A 24,326-nucleotide genomic window follows, 5' to 3' on the forward strand; every position below is an offset into this window, starting at 1 on the left:
TCAGCTCAGTTCAGAGGCTGGCCGCATCTGGCTGTGCTCTGATGTCCATCCATCCCATCCTCGTCGCCAGTATTAAGTAGTGGGTTGACATAGCAGCCGGCACAGCGATTTCTTCAAGTAGCTCTTTATTAAGATAAGCTGGAATAGAACTGACTGCGAACAGCTCAGCCGGCCTGTATTTATAGGCAGCCGGCTGTCAACATTGTAACACAACAGCTCAGAGTTCCCGCCTAAACTAACTGCCGCGGACCTGAGTGAAAACTATATACAGTATCCCCCTGTTGGCCCAGGGTGAAAACTACACTACATAACACAAATTAAGTAACTGGCTTCATTCTTCACTCTTCAGACACCAGTGGTAGAATTGGGAGTGATACCATTAAACTATATTTTCTTCTGTAGGTTTATGGATTAAAATAATAAGCAAAACAGACTCAATAGCTATTTCTAGTCAGAAACACTCTGTAGAAGAGTAATATTGTCTCGTTTTAACATGATTCGACCCAGCTGTTTCCTTGATTTTGTCTTGGAGTGAATCTCCTCAGCTTCATCCAGAGCCAAGTTCATATATTCTTCCAATAATACAGCCTTCTGTCCCCATGTTCACCTGTTCGTACAGCCACACCTGAATTCTGGACCTATTCTGTAGGTGTCTGAAGATGAGGTTGATGGGCTTCACCATCACTTTCTGCACCTTCTGGCCTTGCCAGGGCCAGCAGCTGGGCTGGGAACGACCCTGACAGGACGAGCCGACTTAGGCAGGACGGGGCAGCCAAACGCCCTGCTTTCATCTTTAAAAATAACAGATCAGGTTTCTAGTCCCTAACATCTAGCTCCTGGCCGTGTCATTCAGGGAAAAAGAGGCTTGAAAGCCTGCTGAAATTTGAGAAGCGTAGAGCAGGGTGCAAATAAGGTTTTCTAGGGGCTGGGGGTTGAAATTAGCCGGCGCCCTTGTAGAAATCTTTGCCGTTAAACTGTGGAACCCGCTGCTACAGGAGGCAGGCAGTGATGGCAGCCAAATTGGGCAGCTTTAAAAGAGGATTGGACAAATTCAGGGAGGAGGAAAGGACTACCGGTACGGCTACTAGTCTCCATGGCTACGGTCTGACTCCACGGTCGAAGCAGCAATTGCTTCTAAATACCAGTGGCTGGAAACCGCAGGAGGCGAGAGCGGTCTTGTGTTCAAATCCTGCCTTGCAGGTTTCCTCCCAAAAAGGCATCCGCTTGGCCACTGTGAGGACAGGATGCTGGACTCGAAGGGGCCTGATCCAGCAAGCTCTCCTGACGTCCTTAGCTGCTCAGAGTCGCAGAAGAAGCAGTAGCAATTCTTCACATCATTTGGGCAGAGTTTCGGTCACCTGGGCAGCAAACTTTAATTTTAGGGTGGGGGGAGTAGTGCAGATTGTCGTGCAATGCAGAGAGAGAGATTTTTCTCTGGTACACGTGGCCTTTTTTAAAAAAAAAATTGAATTTGAGGAGCAGATGGCAGCTGTTTTTGAAACTGCATCCTCAGCCGTCGCTAACCTCCTCTCCCACTCTTTTAAATAATTGTAAGCAGCGCTGTTCATTTTCTGGTTTACAGAACTTCATTACTAGGAGAATATATACAGTGGAACCTCGAGTTGTGAACGTGATCCATGCGGGAGGCACATTTGCAACCCGCAACGCCACGTCTGCACACGCACGTGGCGCAATTCAGCACTTCTGCCCATGCGCAAAGCGCGATTTAGCGTTTCTGTGCATGCGCGAGCGCCCAAACCCAGAAGTAACCCATTACAGTACTTCCGGGTTCGGCGTGTACGTGACCTGAAAATTCGCAACCCGCAGCATTCGCAACCCGAGATATGACTGGTTTTTTGTTAGTTTTTTTAAGCTGCATGGTTCAAGTACAGTGGTACCTCAGGTTAAGAACTTAATTCCTTCCGGAGGTCCATTCTTAACCTGAAACTGTTCTTAACCTGAAGCACCACTTTAGCTAATGGGGCCTCCTGCTGCAGCCGCGCCACCGGAGCCTGATTTCTGTTCTCATCCTGAAGCAAAGTTCTTAACCCTAGGTGCTATTTCTGGGTTAGCGGAGTCTGTAACCTGAAGCATCTGTAACCTGAAGCGTATGTAACCCGAGGTACCACTGTAAATAAATGTTCGGAAGGCAGAGAGCGTAAAGAAATCAGCCATGCCCAGAACTGAAAATGCACCATCAGTCTTGTCTCTCAAAATTTCAAATAGTTGTTGACACTCTCACACACATAAACATGCACAGAGGCCTGCACACACATCACAATTTAAAATAAAATAGCAAGATTCTAGTCCTCATTGTCCAAACATGTAGGCAGGGTGTGTATAAATCTGCCGTGTGCAGAAGCAGGAGTTGGGCTTGGAGGTTAGATATGTGTGTGGTTCTTCAATTTATATGTTTCTTCCTACCACGCCCACCCCGTCCTGACTCCTGATCTCCCACTTCCCTTCCAGACCAGGCTGCTGTGCTGGTATCGGAAAAGCGTCGGGCTTCAAAACCTCCAACAGCTTCCCGGACGAGATGCTTGGCTTCATCAAGTCCTTCCCTCTCCTTGATGAAGCTGTGCCCTCGGTCACGGAGCAGCCCTGGTTTACGAAGACCACCAGCAGGTAAATGTTTGCCAGTCATGGATACAGCCAGGTTTGGGAGCTCATGTGCCGTTCTGCTGAATTTCCCCCTCTGCTCCTGGTATACTTTTGAATTCCTTTCTCTTGAGTTAGCTCTGTTTCCACTGAGGTTGGCTTTCCCCTCGATAGTAGCCATTTTGGGGAAAGCTTTGCAAGACCTGAGCTTTCCTTTTCTTGGAAGAGAACCTGCGCAGAACCTGAGCTGCTAGTTGAAGGGAAAGAAGTTCACCTGAAAATACGCCTTGCAGAACCTGAGCTGCTAGCTAGGGAGAAATCTCCCCTTGTGAACCAGCGCCTTTAAAATAAGCCTTGCAGAAAATCAGCTGCTAGCTAGGGAGAAATCTCCCCTTGTGAACCAGCGCCTCTAAAATAAGCCTTGCAGAACCTGAGCTGCTAGCCAGGGAGAAATCTCCCCTTGTGAACCAGCGCCTCTAAAATAAGCTTTGCAGAACCTGAGCTGCTAGCTAGGGGCTGGGTAAATTCTCATGCGAAACCTTCTTTTCAACGAAGCATCGTACAACCTTAACCGCTAGCTTTTGAAAGCCTTGTCCCCTTTGCAAGTTCTTTAAAACAAGCCTTGCAAAATCTACAAAGTGTGGCCTTTTCTCCTGGCTCCTTCCATTCCCCTCCCAGGTACAAGCTGACCCGTCTGGCTGTGGACACAACGGCCGGCCCCTTTCGAAATTACACGGTCCTCTTTCTGGGCTCAGAAGACGGCACGGTGCTGAAGGTCCTTTCCGCCACCACCGAGAATTCCACGGTCGAGACTTTGCTGCTGGAGGAAATCTCTGTCTACAACCCATCGCTGTGAGTTCTGCCCCTCTGTTTCCATGCACGCTCTTTTATTTCGATCCTTTAATTTGGAGATATATGGGGCTGAACCGGAGGCCTTCTGCTTGCAGGATTGGAGCTCAGCCACTGTTTCCTTCCAGAGCGTTGACAGTTGGGATGGGGGCAGAATTTGGTTTGGTCTGCATTCTAATGCAAAACTTGATGCGCATTTGAAGGCAAAATGCAAAACTTAAAGCAAAATCTAATGCAAATCTCAGTGTGAAGTGCCGATCTTAATGGGTTTTAATGCCCATTTAAATAGAGAAATGTGAAACGTCATGTGGAATTGAATGCACATTTCAATGCAAAACTTAATGTGGAATTGAATGCACATTTCAATGCGAAACGTCATGTGGAACTGAATGCACATTTCAATGCAAAACATAATGTGGAATTGAATGCACATTTCAATGCAAAACGTAATGTGGAATTGAATGCACTTTTCTATTTGCTTGGTATATTAATGTGCATTTGCCTAATTCACAGCAATACGTGAACTGTGGCACAGCTATCCTTTGAAATCCATGCTTCTCCGAATTTTGCAATAGAGTTTCGCCAACTCTGGGGGAAAAAGGTGTGCATTAAAATGCATTGGTTAGTGAAAAAAACAAAGAAAAACCACACATTACGGGGGGGGGGGGCGAACTGAATTGCAAAAAAAAACCTGTCTGTTGCACCGTACACTAACTAAACCACTGATGTTTTTTGTGAGGACTTTTGGGAGAGAGAAATTGTGGCAAACTGAACTTAAAAACAAGGAAACAATGAGAAATGTGAGAGCGACTGAAAGGGACAGCAATCTGTCCACCTCCCAAGTTTTGTTTTCCTACTACATCAGGTCCAGCAGGTTTTTGTCGTGCTTCTCAGAAGCCAGCTGGACCTGTCTGACCAAGACATCAGTGGAGGGGAAAATAATAACCTGGGCCCGTCCCAGCAAATGGTAGCTTTCATCACATGGCTTTCAAGTCTTTCTCTTAAAAAATATTTTTAAAAGCCCAAGCCTGGCAGAACCTCCCCGCCTCCTGCAAGATCAACTCTGCCCTTCCCCACCCACACTATCTTTTCAATTAGGCTCCTTCTTCTCGCAGCAGGAACCTGTTTTATTTTGAATTTGAAACCTTCTCCCCAGCCTTACTAACCACATTTGCAGGTGTTCCAGCGTGGGGAAATTTACTGCATCTGAGGAGGCGTAAAAGGTCTCTTTCGGCTTCTCGTCTTAGCAAAGGGGCATGGAGGGTGGGGTTTTTGTGGGGGGGGGTGTTTCCCCCAACGATTCCAGACACACACACACACACACACACGTATTACGCAAACTCTCCTTAATTCTGCTGTTTTTAGCCTTCTAAATATTATCGGCAGGAGCCACCGAGGCAAAAATAGAATAGCTAGTTTAATTGGCAATAACATCCTTATCTTATCGGAGTCTGGAGGGGGAAAAGGGTTCTGTCTTGGCATTTTTAATTTCTTTGCGCTTCAAGGAGCTTTGAGAGGCGAGCCGTTTCCTACCCCCCTTCTGCGCAACTTCCTGTCGCCATTTCCTTATCTCCCTGGGGTGCCCCCTGCCCACCCATTCGTTGAGCCCACTCACCCGACCCCCACATTCCCTGAATTTTCTGCAACCGCAGCTAAAATGCCTAATAAAACACGACCATTTCCTCTCACGTGGCAAACTCTACAGACCCTAACCCAGCGGTTCTCAGCCTGTGGGTCCCCAGATGTTGTTGGACTACAACTCCCATCATCCCTGAGCTCTGGCCTTGCTAGCTAGGGGTGATGGGAGTTGTAGTCCAACAACATCTGGGGACCCACAGGTTGAGAAAGGCTGCGGGCCTAACCCAAACTCCCCAAACTCGGTCCTCCAGATGTTTTTTGGGACTACAACTCCCATCATCCCTAGCTAACAGGGCCACTGGTCAGGGATGATGGGAATTGTAGTCCCAAAACGGCTGGAGGGCCAAGCTTGGCCATCACTACCTTAGGAGATACATTTTGCATACCCTTCGCTCACACTGCATTGCAAAATTCAGAGAGGTGCAGGTTTTGAAGGAAGGCACCTTTTTGGTTCGCATGTTGTGTCGGAAAGTGTGAATTTTGTAGGTCCACCTTGCCCCATGGAATTCTGCAAGTAGTCACTGCTGAGCAGGTCGGCACCATAGATTTAAAGTCATAGTTTTTCCCCCAAAGGAATCCTGGGAACCGTTTGGCCTTGTTTAACGGGGTAGAGTTCCTCAGTCTTGCTAGCAGCAGAAATGCTATGGGCGCATATATTGCAGTATTCGCAAGCCCTGCCTTTAAGAGTGTTGTTAGTAGGGCTGGATTCAGGTTTGATGAGGCCCTCAACTCCTGAAGGTAACAGGGCCCTTTATGCTTCCAGCTGTCATTTGTCAACAACACATTGTCGCTGGTTTTTTGTGTTGAATATATGCTATACAGTGGGTGCTTGGGTTGCGAACGTGATCCGTGCGGGAGGCACATTCGCAACCCGCAGTGTTCACAACTTGTGACCCGTGCATCTGCACACGGGTGGGCCGTGATTCGGCACTTCGATTTAGCGCTTCCGTGCAAGCGCCGAAACCCGGAAGTAACCCGTTCCAGTACTTCCAGGTTCAGCACGGTGCACAACCCAAAGTCGCGCAACCCGAAGTGTCTGTAACCCGAGGTATGACTGTATGTTATAATTTATGGACCTAATAGTTATCTAAAGCCATTTGCACATAACAAAATACGTATTTTATCAAAGTAATTGCTGGACTTACCTTATATTTTGGAAATGTACATCCAGTCTTTTTTTCCCTTTCATTTTTTTGGGGGGGCCCAAGAGAGTGAGGCCCTAAGCTATACCTTGTTTAGCTTATACATAAATCCAGCACTGGCTGTTAGTGAAATGTTAAGGCGTGGCAGAAATAGGTAGAGGAAACCGATTTGGTCCGTAGGGGAAATGGCAGTTTACTGACCGGAAATCTGGTAGAGAGATGGACTGAGAATCACAGAACTGTGCAGTTGGAAGGGACCTCAGGGGTCATCCAGCTCAACCCGCTGCAATGCTTGATTTGATTTCAATAATCTTGCGTTTCTTTGGTGTTCTCTTCCCTTCTCCGCCCCCATCCCAGGTGTAGCATCAGGAGGGAAGACCGGCGCGTCCTGGGGCTCGAAATTGACAAAGCCAACCACGCCGTTTACGTGGCCTTCTCTGGGTGCGTGGTGCGAGTCCCTCTCAGTCGCTGTGCTGCCTACAGTGCCTGCCGCAGGTTAGTGGGATAACCTAATTTTGCTGCTTTCTGCCTCTTCCTTCTTTCCTAACTCTGCCCATCTACACTGACTGGCCACAACTCGCTAAGCGGTTGGCTCCTTACCTCTCTCGCCCTGATCGGGCCACAGTGATCCACATGACGGTCACCTCCAGACTTGATTATTGTAACTCACTCTACACGGGGCTGCCCTTGAAGCTGACCCAGAAACTCCAGCGGGTGCAGAATGCCGCGGCGAGACTCCTTACGGGGTCCCTGCCATGGGATCACATTCATTCAGTGCTTTACCAACTGCACTGGCTCCCGGTGGAGTACAGGATCAGGTTTAAGGTGCTGGTTTTAACCTTTAAAGCCCTATACAGCCTAAGACCCTCGTACCTACGGGACCGCCTCTCCTGGTATGTCCCACGGAGGACCTTATGGTCTTCAAACAAAAACATCTTGGAGGTCCCGGGCCACAGGGAGGTTAGGCTGGCCTCAACCAGAACCAGGGCCTTTTCGGCTGTGGCCCCGATCTGGTGGAATGCTCTGTCCCAAGAGACTAGGGCCCTGAGGGACTTGACATCTTTCCACAGGGCCTGCAAGACGGAGCTGTTCCACCAGGCCTTGGGCCAAGGCACAGTTTGACCCCCTCCTTTGGCAAATCTTCACAGAACTCTAGCCCAATGGTTGCCATCAATTTGATTCTGAATTGATTTTAGAATGAATTGATTTTAGAATGCTGTGTTATTTTTACTGTTGTTAGCCACTCCAAGCCCGGCTTCGTCTGGGGAGGGCAGGATATAAGTAAAAAATTATTATTATTATTATTATTATTATTATTATTATTATTATACAATAGAGGACACTTTCTCCCAGCCCCATACCTGCAGATTGAACCTGGGGCCTCTCCTCGCCCCCAACAAAGCAGGTGTTCTTCCTAAAAATAAAGCCAAGTTTCCGGTCCTCATGATTCCAAGTGATGGGCTCATTTGAAACAGGAGCCTAGGGAGGTCTCTTATACCAAATCAGCCTGTTTGTCTGTATGCTACCCGGCTCTCCAAGGCTTCCTAAGAACCTAGAAAGAATCAGCCAAAGGGCTGAGGCCGATTAGTCCAGCATCCATCCCTCTCTGGTGTAGTTTTGGTTTTTTCTAAAGTTTTAGGGAGTGTTTGCAGGCTTTTTTTTTCTTGCTTTTTTTGCATGGGAGTTGACTATGGTTATCATTGGCAATCATCTTTAATGATTTCTGTGCAATCTTAACAAGCAAAACTAAATTATATTATGTAAGCTTTCATAATATTTAGAATTAGCCAAATTGGCAGATATAATAAGACGAAAAGCGAAAAAAGAACGGGAGTGTCTAAATGAATACCTTAAAAGCCAAGGTTCGAGGACAGAAATCTGGCTGAGTCTGGAATAACCTTGTGAAGTGAAAGGATAAGAAAGAGGGATTTATATCTAGATGTTAGGATAATGATGATCAGGAAAACAGGAAGACACAATGAGAGGTAAAGGACGGATTGGTGGAAGTCAATGTTTGTTTTTCTTTTTAGTGTTTATATTATTAATTTGTAAGATTTGGATTTGTGTGGGTTTTTTAGAATGCTTGTTTTTGTGTTTTGTGTATTGTTAATTTTCGTTATTTTTGTTGTTGTTGCTGTGTGGAAAATACTAATATATATATATTCCACACAGCAGCAACAACAAAAATAATGAATATATATATATATATATATATATATATATATATATATATATATATGATATAAATTCAACCAAAATGTCTTTTGAATTCCCAAGGATGCTGCAATTTTTTTTAGCACCCCTCCTTTTTGGAATTTGATAGCTGAAACATTCGACACGCTGCGACAGGGCAACAGAGGCTGTGTGTGTGTGTGTGTGTGTGTGTGTGTGTGTGCTTGTAAGGTCTTTACAAGGGGCTGCCTACGGCCCCCTGATTCACCTTGCGTGACCCGTCCCACCCAGCCCCTCCTGCCCTGAACAGGTGTGGGCTGCCGGACCTCGCCGCTTCCAGGAAATGCCGCTCGCCGTGATATTCTGGCCGCAGCTGCCCACTTCCTTTAATGGTCAACTGAGCCAGCTGCAATCTCGCTCTCGCTCTCCTAAAGGCCACGTCCCCCTTTCTAAATCCCAGCGTGGCAGGGACCCAAAGATCTCTAGGGGCGGAGAAGGAGGGAGAGAAGCAGCCTCTGCGCCGACAGAGGGCGGCATCCTGGCTCGCCTTTCCATCAGCTCTGCAGAAATTGGGGCAGGGAAGCGGTGACTAGTGGCTAGAGCAAAACGAAAGTTGGCATGTGTGTGTGTGTGTTTGTTGCATTCATATCCCACTTCCCCTGCACACACACACACTAATAATAATAATAATAATAATAATAATAATAATAATAATAATAATAATAATAATAATTTATTATTTATACCCCGCCCATCTGGCTGGGCTCCCCCAGCCACTCTGGGCGGCTTCCAACCAAATATTAAAATACAATAATGCATCAAACATTAAAAGCTTCCTTAAACAGGGCTGCCTTCAGATGTCTTCTAAAAGTTTGGTAGTAATTTTTCTCTTTGACAACTGGTGGGAGGGCGTTCCACAAGGTGGGCACCACCACCGAGAAGGCCCTCTGCCTGGTTCCCTGGGAACCGCCAGAAGGCCCTCGGCGCTGGACCTCAGCGTCTGCGCAGAACGATGGGGGTGGAGACGCTCCTTCAGGTATACTGGGCCGAGGCCATTTAGGGCTTTCAAGGTCAGCACCAACACTTTGAATTGTGCTCGGAAACGTACTGGGAGCCAATGCAGATCTCTCAGGACCAGTGTTATATGGTCTCGGCGGCCGCTCCCAGTCACCAGTCTAGCTGCCGCATTCTGGATTAGTTGTAGTTTCCAAGTCACCTTCAAAGGTAGCCCCACGTAGAGCGCATTGCAGTAGTCCAAGCGGGAGATAACCAGAGCATGCACCACTCTGGCAAGACAGTCTGCTGGCAGGGAGGGTCTCATCCTGCGTACCAGATGGAGCAGGTAGACAGCTGCCCTGGACACAGAATTGACCTGTGCCTCCATGGACAGCTGTGAGTCCAAAATGACTCCCAGGCTGCGCACCTGGTCCTTCAGGGGCACAGTTACCCCATTCCGGACCAGGGAGTCCTCCACACCTGCCCGCCTCCTGTCTCCAAAAACAACAACAATAATAATATTTTTTTATTTGTACCCCGCCCATCTGGCTGGGTTTCCCCAGCCACTCTGGGCGGCTTCCAACAAAGACCAAAAATACACTAAAAGGAAAGAACTAAAGGTGTCGCACGTGGTTCTCCTTGCTCCTCGTTTAATCCGTACAACAACCCAGCGAGGTAGGCTAGGCTGAGAGAGGCGGTGAGCAGCCCAGGGCCACAATCAGTGAGCTTCAGGGCCAAGTGGGGAATTGAATCTGGATCTCCAAGCCACTATACCACGCCAGCTCTCAGCGATGTCTCTTGTGGCACCCCCCCAAAAAAAAAGCTGTATATGAGTGCAATATATATATATATATATATATATATATATATATATATATATGGGTTGTTTTGTCCTTTGGAACAAAGGCATTGGGTTTCCCAACAAGCTGGGAATAGTGGGAGTGGTCCCTACTTGCAAATCAATAGTCAATAGTCACAAAAACTAATCCATTCAGAAGTATGTGTTCTGACAGGGATTACAAACTCAAATAGAGATTACAAACTCTTTATGTAGAACTGGCGAAGTTGAAGGAGAAAATTAGGAATCGACCCGACGAACGATTTCAAAGGGACTGGAGCAAATTTATAAATTATTTGAAAGAAAGTTGTAGACACCTAAAAACGTTTGTAGCATTAACGCGAAATGTTTTGTAATGTGGGAAGAAGGAGCAAATTTACAAATGAAAGGGTGATTGTTAAATGATTATATATGGTAAAGAAGTGATTATAGAAATGTGACAAATATGTTAAAATAGTAGGAAAGTCAGAAAAAGTGATGGAAGGAAGTCGTTGCTCATTTGGAGTAGTGATGTAAGCTTGGGATATGTATTATAAAATGAAATGAAACATGGAAAACTCAATAAAAATCATGATTAAAAAAAATAGAGATTACAAACTCTAACAGAGATTACAAGCTCAAACTCATAAAGATATGTATAACACAGTAATTCGTTATAGAATTAGAAACAAGTGTTTATAAGTAGAGATAAATTCATGTTAGTCCTTAGTCAGATTAGAGAAAGTCTCTTAGTTTCAGTCATTGAGCAGAAGTCAGTTATGGATCAGAAACCAGGACAGGGTCCTCTTTCAATGTATTCGCCTTCCTCAGCTGGAAGTATCAAATATTACATGAAAATACATTTAAATTCTAAATTATCATAAATTATAAAACAGTCATAAATTGTAAAACAGTGTTATATAACATTTGGTTCCTTACCTAATTTTTAAAGGGTCGTGTAAGTTTGAAGACTTTCAGATAAATATATCCTGTTATTTTCTACGTAAAGTCAAGTCAATCCTTTATTAGGCATAGTAAACCACACATTATCAAAGAAACACCGTATACAAACTGTGCAAAATACGAATTCAGCATAACAAGGTTTGTCCCAGTTACAGATAGGTAGCCGTGTTGGTCTGCCGTAGTCAAAATAAAAAAATTCCTTTCAGTAGCACCTTAAAGACCAACTGAGTTAGTTCTTGGTATGAGCTTTCGTGTGCATGCACACTTCTTCAGATACCTTCTTCAGGTATCTGAAGAAGTGTGCATGCACACGAAAGCTCATACCAAGAACTAACTCAGTTGGTCTTTAAGGTGCTACTGAAAGGTTTGTCCCAGTCAGATCTTTAACTCCAAAGAAAATCAATTTGCGTAAATAATACAATATAACACCACCACATCACCAATCAATTAAGAACCACTAAATCTCTTTATAATGGCCCAGCCTTTCTACATGGACAGCACTCAAAAATTCAGCCACTATTATTTTCTACGAATCTCAGGTATAACAACTGAAAATGATCAGTATTAATAATAATTGCATGGTGTGTGGGTTTTTTTCTTGGTATATTTAATAACAAGAACTCCAACTCATTTAAGGGGAGGGTCTGCAGTGGCCTTTGACCTTCCCACTTTCCGAGGGAACACGTTTATTTCCTTCTCCGTTGCAGGAGCTGCCTGGGATCCCGTGATCCGTACTGTGTTTGGCTGAACCCGGGGGCCTGCGTTGCGTTCAGCAGCGAGATCAGGTGAGGTGGTTTGGGGGGCAGCCATCCCTGTTCTTACAGAGCAGGTGGGCAAGGACCATAGCTGTCAACTTACAGATTTGAAAATAAGGGATCAGCAGCCAAAATAAGGGATTTTAGTCAACCAGTAGCCAAACGAAGCCTCAAGCGATGGTTCCCACCGTGCAGCAACCCGGCAAAGGGGATGCAGCAAGGAAAACCACCGTCCCCTCTCCGCTGGGAAGCGCTGAGCAAAGGCGAGTCCCCAGGCAACGCGGCTGATTTGATCGGCACAAGGCATGCAAGCTCCACCCCCCAGTCGTTCTCAGACTCCTTATTGGGTGAGCAACGCAGCCAAGCAACACAGTTGGAGCCTCCCTCCTCCCTGGCCGGCAGGGAGGGAGGGAGAGGAGCTGCTTCCTTTGAAACCCGGGAAATTTAAGGGACATCATCCATACGGGACAGCAGTGGGACACGGCGCTGGGATAAGGGAGTTTCCCGCCAAATAAGGGACGGTTGACAGCTATGGCAAGGACCTTTGGCCCTCTAAAAGTTTTCCCTGAATTGCCCCGCTTTCTCTCTCTTTTTCTGCCACCCTCTTCCTCTCTCTCCTCCTCCTTTTCTAACACCTCCCTTTTCTTACTCTTCCTGATACCCCTTTCCTTCCTTCCTTCCTTCCTTCCTTTCTTTCCTCACTCTTTCTGACACCGCTTTTCCTTTTGTTTTGTTTTTGTTTCCATTTTATTTATTTATTAACGTTCTTACGTTACATATTGCATACATTGTCATATTACATTACAAGGCTCATTATAATATAATTTCCGTGTATGCAAAGTTTATATACAAAATTTATATACCTAAAGAAAGGGAAAAGGAAAAAAACCAAGACAAAAAGCTATTCCAAAATCATATATTTTCTTTTTTGATGTTGTTGTTTTATTTCCATTTTTTTTATTTATTAACGTTCTTACGTTACATATTGCATACATTGTTATATTACATTACAGGGCTCATTATAATATAATTTCCAACATGCATACAAAGTTTATATACAAAATTTATATACCTGAAGAAAGAAAGAAAAAGAAAAAACAAAGACACAAAGCTATTCCAAAATCATATATGTACCAACACTACGGACTTCCTGTCAATCCTGTTATATATTCCTTTTTTACAAATGAATGTACTCTTATTATTGTATATTTCTTTACATTTTGTCTAATACATTCCCATATCAATATGTACTCTTAATCTTATTTCTCAACTCAATTTCTCTCCAACATCAATCAGATGCCAGCATAGATAGTGAACCTTTACTGTATTTTTGAACATGCCGTATTTTTCGCCCTATAGGACGCACTTTTTTCCCTCCAAAAATGAAGGGGAAATGTGTGTGCGTCCTATGGGGCAAATGCAGGTTTCAGGAAGCTATCCGCAAGCCTGGGGAGCCCGCGGGAGTTCCCGTCAGGCTCCCACAGCTTGCAGAGAGCTGCCTGCATCCCGAAGCCTGGGGCGCACTGAGCAGTCACGCTCCGGGCTTCGGGTAGCTCTGCGCAAGCCACGGAAGCCCTCCCACGGCTTGCGGAGAGCAGCCTGTTTTGGGGGCTGGGGTCGGGGGAAGCTCGGGCTTCCCCAGCCCCATGCCTGGGGAGAAAATAATTTCTTTTTCTTTATTCCCGCCCCAAAAAAACTAGGTGCACCCTCTGGGCCGGTGCGCCCTATGGGGCGAAAAATACGGTATGTGTTATATCTATCCCTCTGACACCCCTTTTCCTTTCGCTCCTTCCTTTTCTAACACCCAGTTTTCTCATTCTTTCTTTGGCTTCTGACTGCCTTTCCTCTTTCTTACACTGCCTGCAACCTTCTGCCCTCCAGATATTTTGAACTACATCTCCCATCAGCCTTAGCAAGCATGGCCAGCGGCCAGGGATGATGATGGGAGTTGTAGTTCAGCCACATAGGGAGGGGCGACAGTTCCCCACACCTGCTTCTAGAGATCTTTTCTTCTTCTTCAGTGTGGTATCTGCTAAACTTTGGAACTCCCTGCCCATTGACAACAGCCTTCACTGCATTGTTTTCAGCGCCTACTAAAAACTTCTGATTTGTTGTTGCTGTTGTTCAGTCATTTAGTCGTGTCCGACTCTTCGTGACCCCCTGGACCAGAGCACGCCTGGCCCTCCTGTCTTCCACTGCCTCCCGCAGTTTGGTCAAACTCATGCTGGTCTCTTCGAGAACAGTGTCCCACCACCTCGTCCTCTGTCGTCCCCTTCTCCTTGTGCCCTCCATCTTTCCCAACATCAGGGTCTTTTCCAGGGAGTCTTCTCTTCTCATGAGGTGGCCAAAGTCTTGGAGCCTCAGCTTCAGGATCTGTCCTTCCCGTGAGCACTCAGGGCTGATTTCCTTCAGAATGGAGAGCTTGGATCTTCTTGCAGTCCATGGGACTCTCAAGAGTCTCCTCCAGCACCAGAATTCAAAAGCATCCATTCTTCGGCGATCAGCCTTCTTTCTGGTCCAGCTCTCACTTCCATACATCCCTACTGGGAAAACCAGAGCTTTAACTATACGGACCTTTGTTGGCAAGGTGATGTCTCTGCTTTTTAAGATGCTGTCTAGGTTTGTCATTGCTTTTCTCCCAAGAAGCAGGCGTCTTTTAATTTCGTGACTGCTGTCACCATCTGCAGTGATCATGGAGCCCAAGAAAGTAAAATCTCTCACTGCCTCCATTTCTTCCCCTTCTATTTGCTAGGAGGTGAACCTATTTAGATATGTCAGGACCGCGCATTTTAATACATAATTTCGTTTTACGACGTACATTTCAACTACTGGTTACATTTATAATTTGCTTTTGGGTGAACTCTTATCAATCATCTTAATGAATGTTTTATGATCGCCTTAATGTATATTTCATATTTTGCGCAAGCCGCTTAGAAGTTTTTACGATTCAGTGGCCTTACACATTCTGTTAAATAAATAAGGGCTGTAAAAGCATCTTATTTCTCTCAATTGAACCAAACTCCTCCTGAAGAGATTCTCTTCCAGCTGACAGATGCATTTTCTTGAGGGTTTGTTTTTTTAATACTATATATCCTTTCGCTTTTTTTCCTCCTGCATTTAATGATTTCCTATCTCGGTAGCTGGATGTACATGCAAGTTTGCTGTTCCCTCTGCTGCGAACCATTTTGAATGCGCACTGGGGAAGCAGGCTACGTAAAGATTTATTTAACAGATAAAGCCCAATTCCTCCTCACTTCTTCTACCCCACCCCACCCCCACTTTTGGATCTGATGGTGCTTCCTAGAAACCCCAAGACGCCCCCCTGCCCGGTCAGTTTGAGCATCCTCAACTGTCTCTGCCCCAGCGTCCTTTCTGCCTCACCATGAGGACTAGAAACCTGACTTTCTGTTGCTTGGAAACAATGAACCAAAAGGGCCTTTTGGGTCACCGAAGGACTTGGCTCATTTTGCGAAGAGCTTCTTTTCGCCCCGAATCTCATCCCTCCTCCCTCTCCGCAAACCCCCAGACCCCCACAATGCTCCATTTTCTAAATATTCTCCTTGACCCACAGCCATCCCATGCCGGCGTGTTTCCTCAAACATCTCTGACTGGCGAAGGAAGGAAACAGGAGGGTGAATTGTCTGGCTCTTTGGGGGCTCGTAACTTATCGGATTCTGCTTTCTTTAATTTCCCACCTCGTGGTGTTTTTTTTTCCTGAGTGCCAGCCAATTGATTAATTAGCGGAGGATTTAATCAAGCCGGCAAGCTCCGTTTTAATGAGATTTCTCTCTTTCACCCTTGTCTCTCTCGCTCCACCACCTCCATCCACAGAGGCGGCTTTGAGCAAGACGTCGAAGGCTCCATCAAGTACGTGGGGAACTGCCAAGGTGAGAGTCTTCTGGGGGTAAGGGGGTCTTTTGCACAGGAAGCCACATTTCTGTTTTGCACAGCCGGACCGGCCAGGAAGCCACATTGCTGTTTTCGCACGGAGGACCGGCGCTTGCTCTGAGTTCCGATCCTGCTATAAAAGTCACTGAGCCGAACGAAAATGGCTGGGCGTGTGTCCTTTTCCTGTTGCTTGCGCACAGAAACATCGGCTCCATTGGCGGGCGTCTGAAAAGCTGTTTTGTGTAGGAAATAACGCCTCGTCCCCTAAAGAGCGTTTTTCTCCCTTTTTTGCCTTGAGTTGGCCGCACTCCAGATTTCTCCACTGACCCCATTGAGTCCCTCATGGAACTCCGAGACGTTGACCACCGAGTCAGCTTGTTTTTGACGCTCCACTAAAATGCCTCTCTGGCCCTTTCCACCAGCTAATTCCCGAGGGCCACATCCGCTTCCAAGCAACTGTCCCGAGGGCCACATTCTGGGGCGGACAGGACCGTAGGAGAAACTGGTTGCACAGCGGACTCGTTTCTTGGCGAGAGGCACTGTCTTGGGTTCGAGGGTGGAGAAGACACTCGGAGCGCGAAGTAGGGGCCATGAGTAGTCTGAGGAGGCTTCAAAGGGCCAGATGGAGAGACCTGGAGGGCCAGGGCTGATGTCTCCACCCGTGAGCAAATTGCTTCTTCCTTTCCATGCTTAGCTGCCTAGGAGCACCCTGTTCCTCTGCCTTTATCCCCAACCCAGTCTCTTGTCTCCCCCTTCGCTTTTTAGATGTCGTAACGGCCCCCGGGAGCCGCGATGGCACCAGCGACTCTGCATATGGTCAGTACGTCCATCTCCCCTCCCTCCCTCCTTCCCTAAGCTCATCATCCTTCCTATCCCTCCAGTCTCCTTCCACCGCTTATTCCACCCCCCAAAACCCAATCACCCGCCGCCCCACGCTCTAGCGGTAGCGTAGAGGTCAGCCTTGTCAACACTCAAAAGCCCGTCTCGGCCATTGAGGTTCAAATGGGGGAAGGCTGCCATATTGGATGGGACTATCATGGCAGTTCAACATTGGATTTGTTGGGTTAGCTCTTGCTAGTGGAGGCGTTGAAATTAATAGACCTCTGCGTTAGCCATGTCTATGTCAATTTCAACGTGTCTGCCCTAAGCAGGACCAAGCCATTGGATCTTGGGATCCTCCACGTTGACGTCCAATTGGAGGCGCCATCTTGAGAGGATCCAGTCAGCTTCCAGTGGTTGTTTCTTTTAGCAAAAAGGCTACTGGTATGTGAACTGATGACAGGATCTTCCTATTTTCTCCATCACGAGGGTCTCAAAAGACCCCTTGGGACAAAGCCGCCTCCGTTCAAGGCCTTTCTCGGTTGCCACGGTTACCAGCCTCCTGTTGCTTAGGCCCAAGATGGCTGCCGGCCAAGTCCATTGAAGGTTTATTCTCTTAAACTCTTTCCTCAAAAGCAACAGGAGGAGGAGGAAGAGCGGAACCCCACACCCTCCGCTTCTGTCGTCTGGGGAACGCGGGAATTCCCACAAACTGGTTTTCAAAACTAACAAGGGACAAATCACTGCTCACTTCCTGTCACGTCAAGCACCATTTCCTCATCCATCCCACCAACATCCCACTCCCATCATTTACGGCAGGGGTGGGCGGCGGAAGGTCTTGTTATGGTTAAGCAACCCCCTGCCGCTCTCTTTGTATTATTTCCAGAGGCTGTGTATAAAACCCACTTTCCCCTTTATGGCTTTTGAGAGGGATGGTCTCCGTGCGAACCAAGAAACCTTTCCTTTTTTTTAGGTGTGTGTGTGTCATTCTCCCAGGGCAGAATTTGACCCTCCCTTAACAAACGCAGCTGCAGTTTTTATGTTGAGCCCGAAGGGTCGAAATCGAACCAACTCCGGGCCACGCTCACGCTATGCCATTTAAAGCTCTATAATGCAACTTTGAACAATCATGGCTTCTTCCAAAGGATTCTGGGAACGGGTCGTCTGATAAGGGTGCCGAAACCCCTGTTTGCCCTCCCAAGGTTCCCCATGAAGAGGGATTGGCCATTAAACCACTTTGAGAATCGTAGTTCTGGGAGGGGAATACAGGGGAGGGGAGTCCTTCTTCCAATTCTCAGCACCCTAAACAAACTACAGTTCCCATAATTCTTTGGGCGGGGAGCCAGGACCGTTCAAAGCGAAATGCATGGTGGAAATGTGGCTTCTGTTTATTTGATGAGGGAGCAAGTTCTGCAGCTTCAGCCATGGTCCTCCTAGATCTTCAGCCATGGTCCTCTCAATAATCCCAGGGCTGAGGTGAGACCAATAGGAACTTGATCTCCACAGGCTCCCTCTACTCTAAGCGAAGGGTTTTTCCGGAGGGGTAAAAGATGCCAAAGTCAAGGATGGAACGGATACGGGAGACCTCTAAATATCTCCCCTCAATCCTTTCCTCATGACTTACGTAACTTAAAATCGGATAGGTTAGTGATGTCACCCAAGTGCCCCATATCTCAGAACCCTTTAAAAAAGTGTGTTTTCCCCTCTTGTCTCATATTTGAACTTGTAGGGTAGAAAAGACCTTTTCATAAACACACCAGCACACCTTCTAGTTAAATAAGTAAGTCCAGGGCATACAAAACCCAGGTGTCTGGGGAATACGTGACCCAGGCGTCCGGGGAGTGAGGAACCCAGACACCTGGGGAATACGGGACCCAGGTGTCAGGGGGGAGGTGAGGAACCCAGACACCTGGGGAATACAGGACCCAGGCGTCCAGGGAGTGAGGAACCCAGACACCTGGGGAATACGGGACCCAGGTGTCAGGGGGGAGGTGAGGAACCCAGACACCTGGGGAATACGGGACCCAGGCATCCGGGTGTGAGGAACCCAGACACCTGGGGAATACGGGACCCAGGCATCCGGGGTGTGAGGAACCCAGACACCTGGGGAATACGGGACCCAGGCATCCGGGGTATGGGGAACCCAGACACCTGGGGAATACGGGACCCAGGTGTCAGAGGGGAGGGGAGGAACCCAGACACCTGGGGAATACGGGACCCAGGCATCCGGGTGTGAGGAACCCAGACACCTGGGGAATACGGGACCCAGGCATCCGGGGTATGGGGAACCCAGACACCTGGGGAATACGGGACCCAGGTGTCAGAGGGGAGGGGAGGAACACAGACACCTGGGGAATACGGGACCCAGGCATCCGGGTGTGAGGAACCCAGACACCTGGGGAATACGGGACCCAGGTATCTGGGGGGGTAGGGAACCCAGACACCTGGGGAATACGGGACCCAGGTGTCAGAGGGGAGGGGAGGAACCCAGACACCTGGGGAATACGGGACCCAGGCATCCGGGTGTGAGGAACACAGACACCTGGGGAATACGGGACCCAGGCATCCGGGTGTGAGGAACCCAGACACCTGGGGAATACAGGACCCAGGCATCCGGGCTGTGTGGAACCCAGGCGTCCTGGCATGCCGACAAGCACACACTCCAGAGCTTAGATGGGGCAAGCAGCTCTGGCGATGAAGCTCTCTGCGCAGGCAATCAGCTCCCTGCAGGAGGCCCTGCTTCCCTGCCCTCCCCACCTCACCCCCTGAGTCCAGCTCCCCCAAGCAAGAGAGCTCCAGAGCCAATCCGACGCCTGGAAGGAAATTAAAACCAAAGCGACTCCATTAATTACCCAGCAGGGGAGAAATCTCTTGATTTAATGGGTGGGGGGAGGAAGGAGCGGGAAGGGGGAACAGGAGGCTGTTGTGTTCTGTGAGCATCACTTGCGGGGGGGGGGGATGAGGGCAAAATTTAGGGGTGCGCACATATTTCCTGGCCCCTCTCAAGCCTCCCCTCTCTCCTGACCTGAGACCGGTCCTTTTCCGGGCTCGTCTCAGATCTCAGTCCTACTTAGAGTAGACCCATTGAAATGCAACAGACACGGTTGACTCAGGTCTGTTTTGAGGAGGGCTCCGGGGTCAGCTGAAGGTGATTTTTTAGGGGGGGGTGGTCTTCTGGAGCAACAGGCCTCCCCCTTCCTCCCCGCTTCTTATCCCTGTCTCGCTGCAAATCTTGGCCGCTTCCACTCGCCACTTCCTGCGAGGACTGTGGGGCCGGCGGGGGACTTGGGGGGGGGACACGTGTCTGGGATTCATTAGGCAACTTGGCTGGCTCGGCATTTGGGGGGGGCGGCTGACACGCAAGCAGACGGAGGCTCTGCGGATTGCAAAACAGTTGCACAAACTCTGCCAATCAGGGGTTTTTTTGGGGGGGGGGGGGCTTTTTAAACTTCTCTTAATCGCCTACATAAAGCCCAGGACACATTTGAGGAAGGAGAGAGAGAGAGACGGGGACATTTTATGGGTGATATCTGACGAAGGCCGTATTCGCACCCTGCGTTTAAAGCACAATAATTCCACGTTCGACCATCATGGCTTCCCCTATAGAATTCTGGCAGCTGTAGTTGGTTAAGGGTGCTGGTTAAGGGCTGCCCACTATTTCCTCTCCTGGCGCTACAATTCCCAGCGCGATCCCTCTTCCTGGGGAAATCATTAAACCCCTCTGGGATTTGTAGCACCGGGAGAGGAAATAGGGGTCTCCAAACAACTCTCTGCACCCTCAACAAACTGCAGTTCCCAGAATTCTCTGGAGGAGGCCCTGACCATTTAAAGCAGCGGTTCTCAACCTGTAGATCCCCAGATGTTGTTGGACTACAACTCCCATCATCCCTGAGCTCTGGCCTTGCTAGCTAGGGGTGATGGGAGTTGTAGTTCAACAACATCTGGGGACCCACAGGTTGAGAAAGGCTGATTTAAAGCCATATCAGAGTGGCTTAAACATAGGGCGTGTGCCCTACTCAGAGTAGACCCACTGGAATGAATGGAACTTAGTCGTGTTGATTTATTTTCAGCGGGGCTCATCTCAGCGACACTACCCAACATTAGTCATGGCCGGAGCAAACTCCATGGAATGAATGAATACAACTAACTTCGGCCCATTCATTTCAGTGGGTTTACTCTTGAGTAGAACTGAGTTGGGTACCAACCAACCCTTTCAGAACGGTTTCCCCATGTGCCTTGGCAGGTGAGGGATAAAAGCTCTTTCCACACCTGATCCCTATGAGTTACTCTGCGCAAAAAGAACAGCTTTTGATCTCTCGGGCTTGCGAGGCCCGCTTAGCATGCCAACTACGGAAGTCTAGAAATCCTTGCACGGTGGCACAAACCAAAGTAGTGGCTTAAATATGCATTTTCCTGTGCATAAGACTATATTTCTCCCCCCCCAAAAAAAAAAACAATTAAAAGTTTAAAATTAGAGGTTGCCTTATACACGGAATGTTGCATTTATTTATTTGGGGCTCCAAAAAATAGGGGTCGTCTTATACATGGGGGGCGTCTTATACGCGGAAAAATACGGTGTGTGTTTTTGAGAAAACCTCGGAACTGATCCCCTGCATAAGATGTGATTGTACGGTGTTGGCGGAGACCTTTCCTGGGTCCGCAGCCTTCACCGTGGCTCTTCGGGGGGGGGCCCTCCTCCCATTACCCCCTAACTGGCCACCCCCCAAAAAATGTCATTATTTTATTGCTTCCTCCTCCTGATACTGTCTTTATCGCCGGCAACGCAGGAAAGACGCAGACCTCCGCCGCCGCCGCCACCGCTCTCTCCTCTCCCTTCCCAGAAGCGCCCACTGGGTCTCCTCCCGCTAGCTTGGCTCCCGACGCCCGCCTGGCCCCGGGCGCAGGAGGGCCACGCTCCACCCTCCACGTGGCTGTGAGCAAGCAGGGTAAGAAGGGGCCGATCACCTGACCCCCCGACCCTCTCTGCCCGCATGCACACACACAGACACATGCGCTGTGTCCCCACGCCCCGTCCCTGCAGTATGGCACCCCCGTGATAACAGCAAGCTGTGCAAGAACCACTAACTTGTGCGGGGAGGGCCTGGCGGCGCACTGGAATGCAGAGGCATGTGAAATGGTTGCGTCGCTGTGTCTTGCACGTCGGGGAGCAGGGGTTGCGCAAGCCGCGCACGGTCGCCTCTCTCTGAGCAAAGGACAAAGATGGCGAGTCTTATTTAGGATCCTGGGTGGGAGATCCGATTGCGCTCACCGGAAGTGAAAGCTTTGTCTCTCTGTTATTTTTTTTCCATAATATTTTATTTACGTTTTCTTGGTCTACAAAGGTATGCGCGCAACGTCTCTTTTTTCAAGTTACATTTTCCATAGGTCAGTTTCATTTGTTGAGACATTAGGATCAAAAAAGGGACGCGGGTGGCGCTGTGGGTTAAACCACAGAGCCTAGGACTTGCCGATCAGAAGGTCGGCGGTTCGAATCCCCGCAACGGGGTGAGCTCCTGTTGCTCGGTCCCTGCTCCTGCCAACCTAGCAGTTCAAAAGCACGTCAGAGTGCAAGTAGATAAATAGGTACCGCTCCGGCGGGAAGGTAAACGGCGTTTCCATGCGCTGCTCTGGTTTGCCAGAAGTGGCTTAGTCATGCTGGCCACATGACCCGGAAGCTGTACGCCGGCTCCCTCGGCCAATAAAGCAAGGCATGGGGAGGCTTTGAATGAGTCCCGTCTGCAGTCTTCCCATCTGTAAATAATAATAATAACAACAATAATAATGATACAGTGGTACCTCTGATTGTGAACGGGATCCATTCTGGAGCCCCGTTCGCAACATGAGCAGAACGCAACCCACGTCTGCGTGTGTGCGCGGGTCACGATTCGCCGCTTCTGTGCATGCGCATGATGTCATTTTGAGCTCATGCGTGTGTGGTGAAACCCGGAAGTAACCCTTTCTGGTACTTCCAGGTTGCCGCAGGACGCAACCTGAAAAGATTTAACCTGAAGCAAACGTAACAAGAGGATGACTGTAATAATAATAATAATAATAATAATAATAATAATAATAATAATAATAATAATAATAATTTATTTATACCCTGCCCATCTGGCTGGGTTTCCCCAGCCACTCTGGGAAGCTTCCAACAAAAGATTAAAAATACATTAAATTGGGGAGATTGGCGTGTCCCGCCTCGCAGGGTTGCTGTGTGGTGGGCACCATCCCCTCCCTGGCAGGCAGAGTTTGAGGAGGACTTGATGGGATGGAGAGGAAGAGAACCGCCAGCTTTCAGTGTGCCAGGGTGGGGTGGGGGGAATAACCCTGGTGAAGCAGGAGAGAAAGAACAGAGAAACGGCCCCCAGCGGAAATAGCTCTTAAGAGCTGATCCATTTTGGGAGAATTAGGCGTAATGCGTATTGCAAACAGGGGGGAGAAAATAGCCCTCAAATTGCAAACAAAATGCCCCCAGACAGCTGCGGGGAAATGAGAGAATTAAGCTGGCAGGGAAGATAAAGGTGTGCGAGGGGAGAGAACAGCCGCCAAAAATAAGCTGGATTTTGTTTTTCAATTTAGGGAGAAGCAGGTCTCCTGGGAAAGTGTTTTGTGAGCATTCTCTCCTCCCAAACCCCAGGCAGAATCTGATTTTGGAATGGTTTCCTCTTCTGAGTCCAGGTCCTTCTCTGTACATGCTCAGAGGTTCCCTTCCCACCTGGCAGGGCAGTGGGAGCCATCGCTACGATTATATGGGTCTGTATGTCTCTTCATTTTTGAACCAGAGAAGAACCGCAGAGGGTTGGTCTAACAGAGACTAGGATGAGGGTTGCAGTTATCGGTATTTAAGGCAGACGTGCTGCAAACCGCCTCAAGGAAGCTCACGTGGTAATCTGCATTTTATAAAATTATAAAGTTATGCATGGCACAGAGTGAGTGGTGAGGGGGGGGAATTTTCTCCTGCTCCCTCCAAGCACTGGAACTCGTGGGCGTTCAATGAAGCTGAACTTTGGAAGACTCAGGACAGAGAAAAGAAAGGATTTATTCACATAATGCATAGTTAAACAGCGGAACTCGCTCCCACTTGAAGCAGTAATGACCACCACTTTAAAGGTCTTTTTTTAAAAAAGGATTAAATGAATGGATTGATCTGTTGTGAATCTGCAGACTTTGCCTCTAGCAGAAGTATGGCCTTGCTATATCTCTGCAAGGAGGAAAGGGACTTAGTTCAGCGACAGAACAGGGGTTCAATCGCCATCCTCTCTGGATGGACTGAGAATGTCTGAAAACCTAGAGTGCTCCTGCCAATCAGTGTGGGCTATATTGATCTAGACAGGCCTAAGTGCCTGAGTCAGTATACGTTCCGGTAATCCTAAATAAAGCAGAATGGGGGACGGGACACACAACCTGTAAGGAATTTGGACATAGCTCATCTTCCTTTATATGTATATATAACGAGAGAGATCCCACCGGCTTATTCCAGCTTAGCCCCCTTATTTTGGGAAGGCCAAACTGGGTCAGCCAGTTTTAGCTTCTCTCACCCTCGCACCTGCCCACATGTCTGGGTCTTGTGAAAATAGGGCAGCGTTTCTCTGGCTGCAGGAAAATCCCCAGTTTGGAGGGGTGAGAGCCAAACACTCATCTGACTGAACAGGTTCCAGGGGTTTTGTGGCATTCGTAAAACAATCTGCAAGC

General features: G+C 48.1%; 1 protein-coding gene across 3 annotated transcripts in view; it reads left to right on the forward strand.

Moving 5' to 3' along the window:
- SEMA6C (semaphorin 6C) overlaps window positions 1–24,326 on the forward strand; it is a 142,442-nt gene that overhangs the window by 100,624 nt on the left and 17,492 nt on the right. For 2 of the 3 annotated variants that reach the window (XM_081173502.1, XM_081173503.1), the window contains exons 12-18: window positions 2,470–2,625; window positions 3,277–3,450; window positions 6,585–6,722; window positions 11,883–11,960; window positions 15,762–15,817; window positions 16,584–16,634; window positions 21,425–21,583. In XM_081173502.1, coding sequence (XP_081029628.1) covers window positions 2,470–2,625; window positions 3,277–3,450; window positions 6,585–6,722; window positions 11,883–11,960; window positions 15,762–15,817; window positions 16,584–16,634; window positions 21,425–21,583 — 812 coding nt within the window. The remainder of the gene's footprint in view (window positions 1–2,469; window positions 2,626–3,276; window positions 3,451–6,584; window positions 6,723–11,882; window positions 11,961–15,761; window positions 15,818–16,583; window positions 16,635–21,424; window positions 21,584–24,326) is intronic. The other variant, XM_081173504.1, reaches the window with a different exon arrangement.

The sequence above is a fragment of the Podarcis bocagei genome (genome assembly GCF_964188305.1).
Source record: "Podarcis bocagei genome assembly, chromosome: 16".
NCBI classification, from domain to species: Eukaryota; Metazoa; Chordata; class Lepidosauria; order Squamata; family Lacertidae; genus Podarcis; species Podarcis bocagei.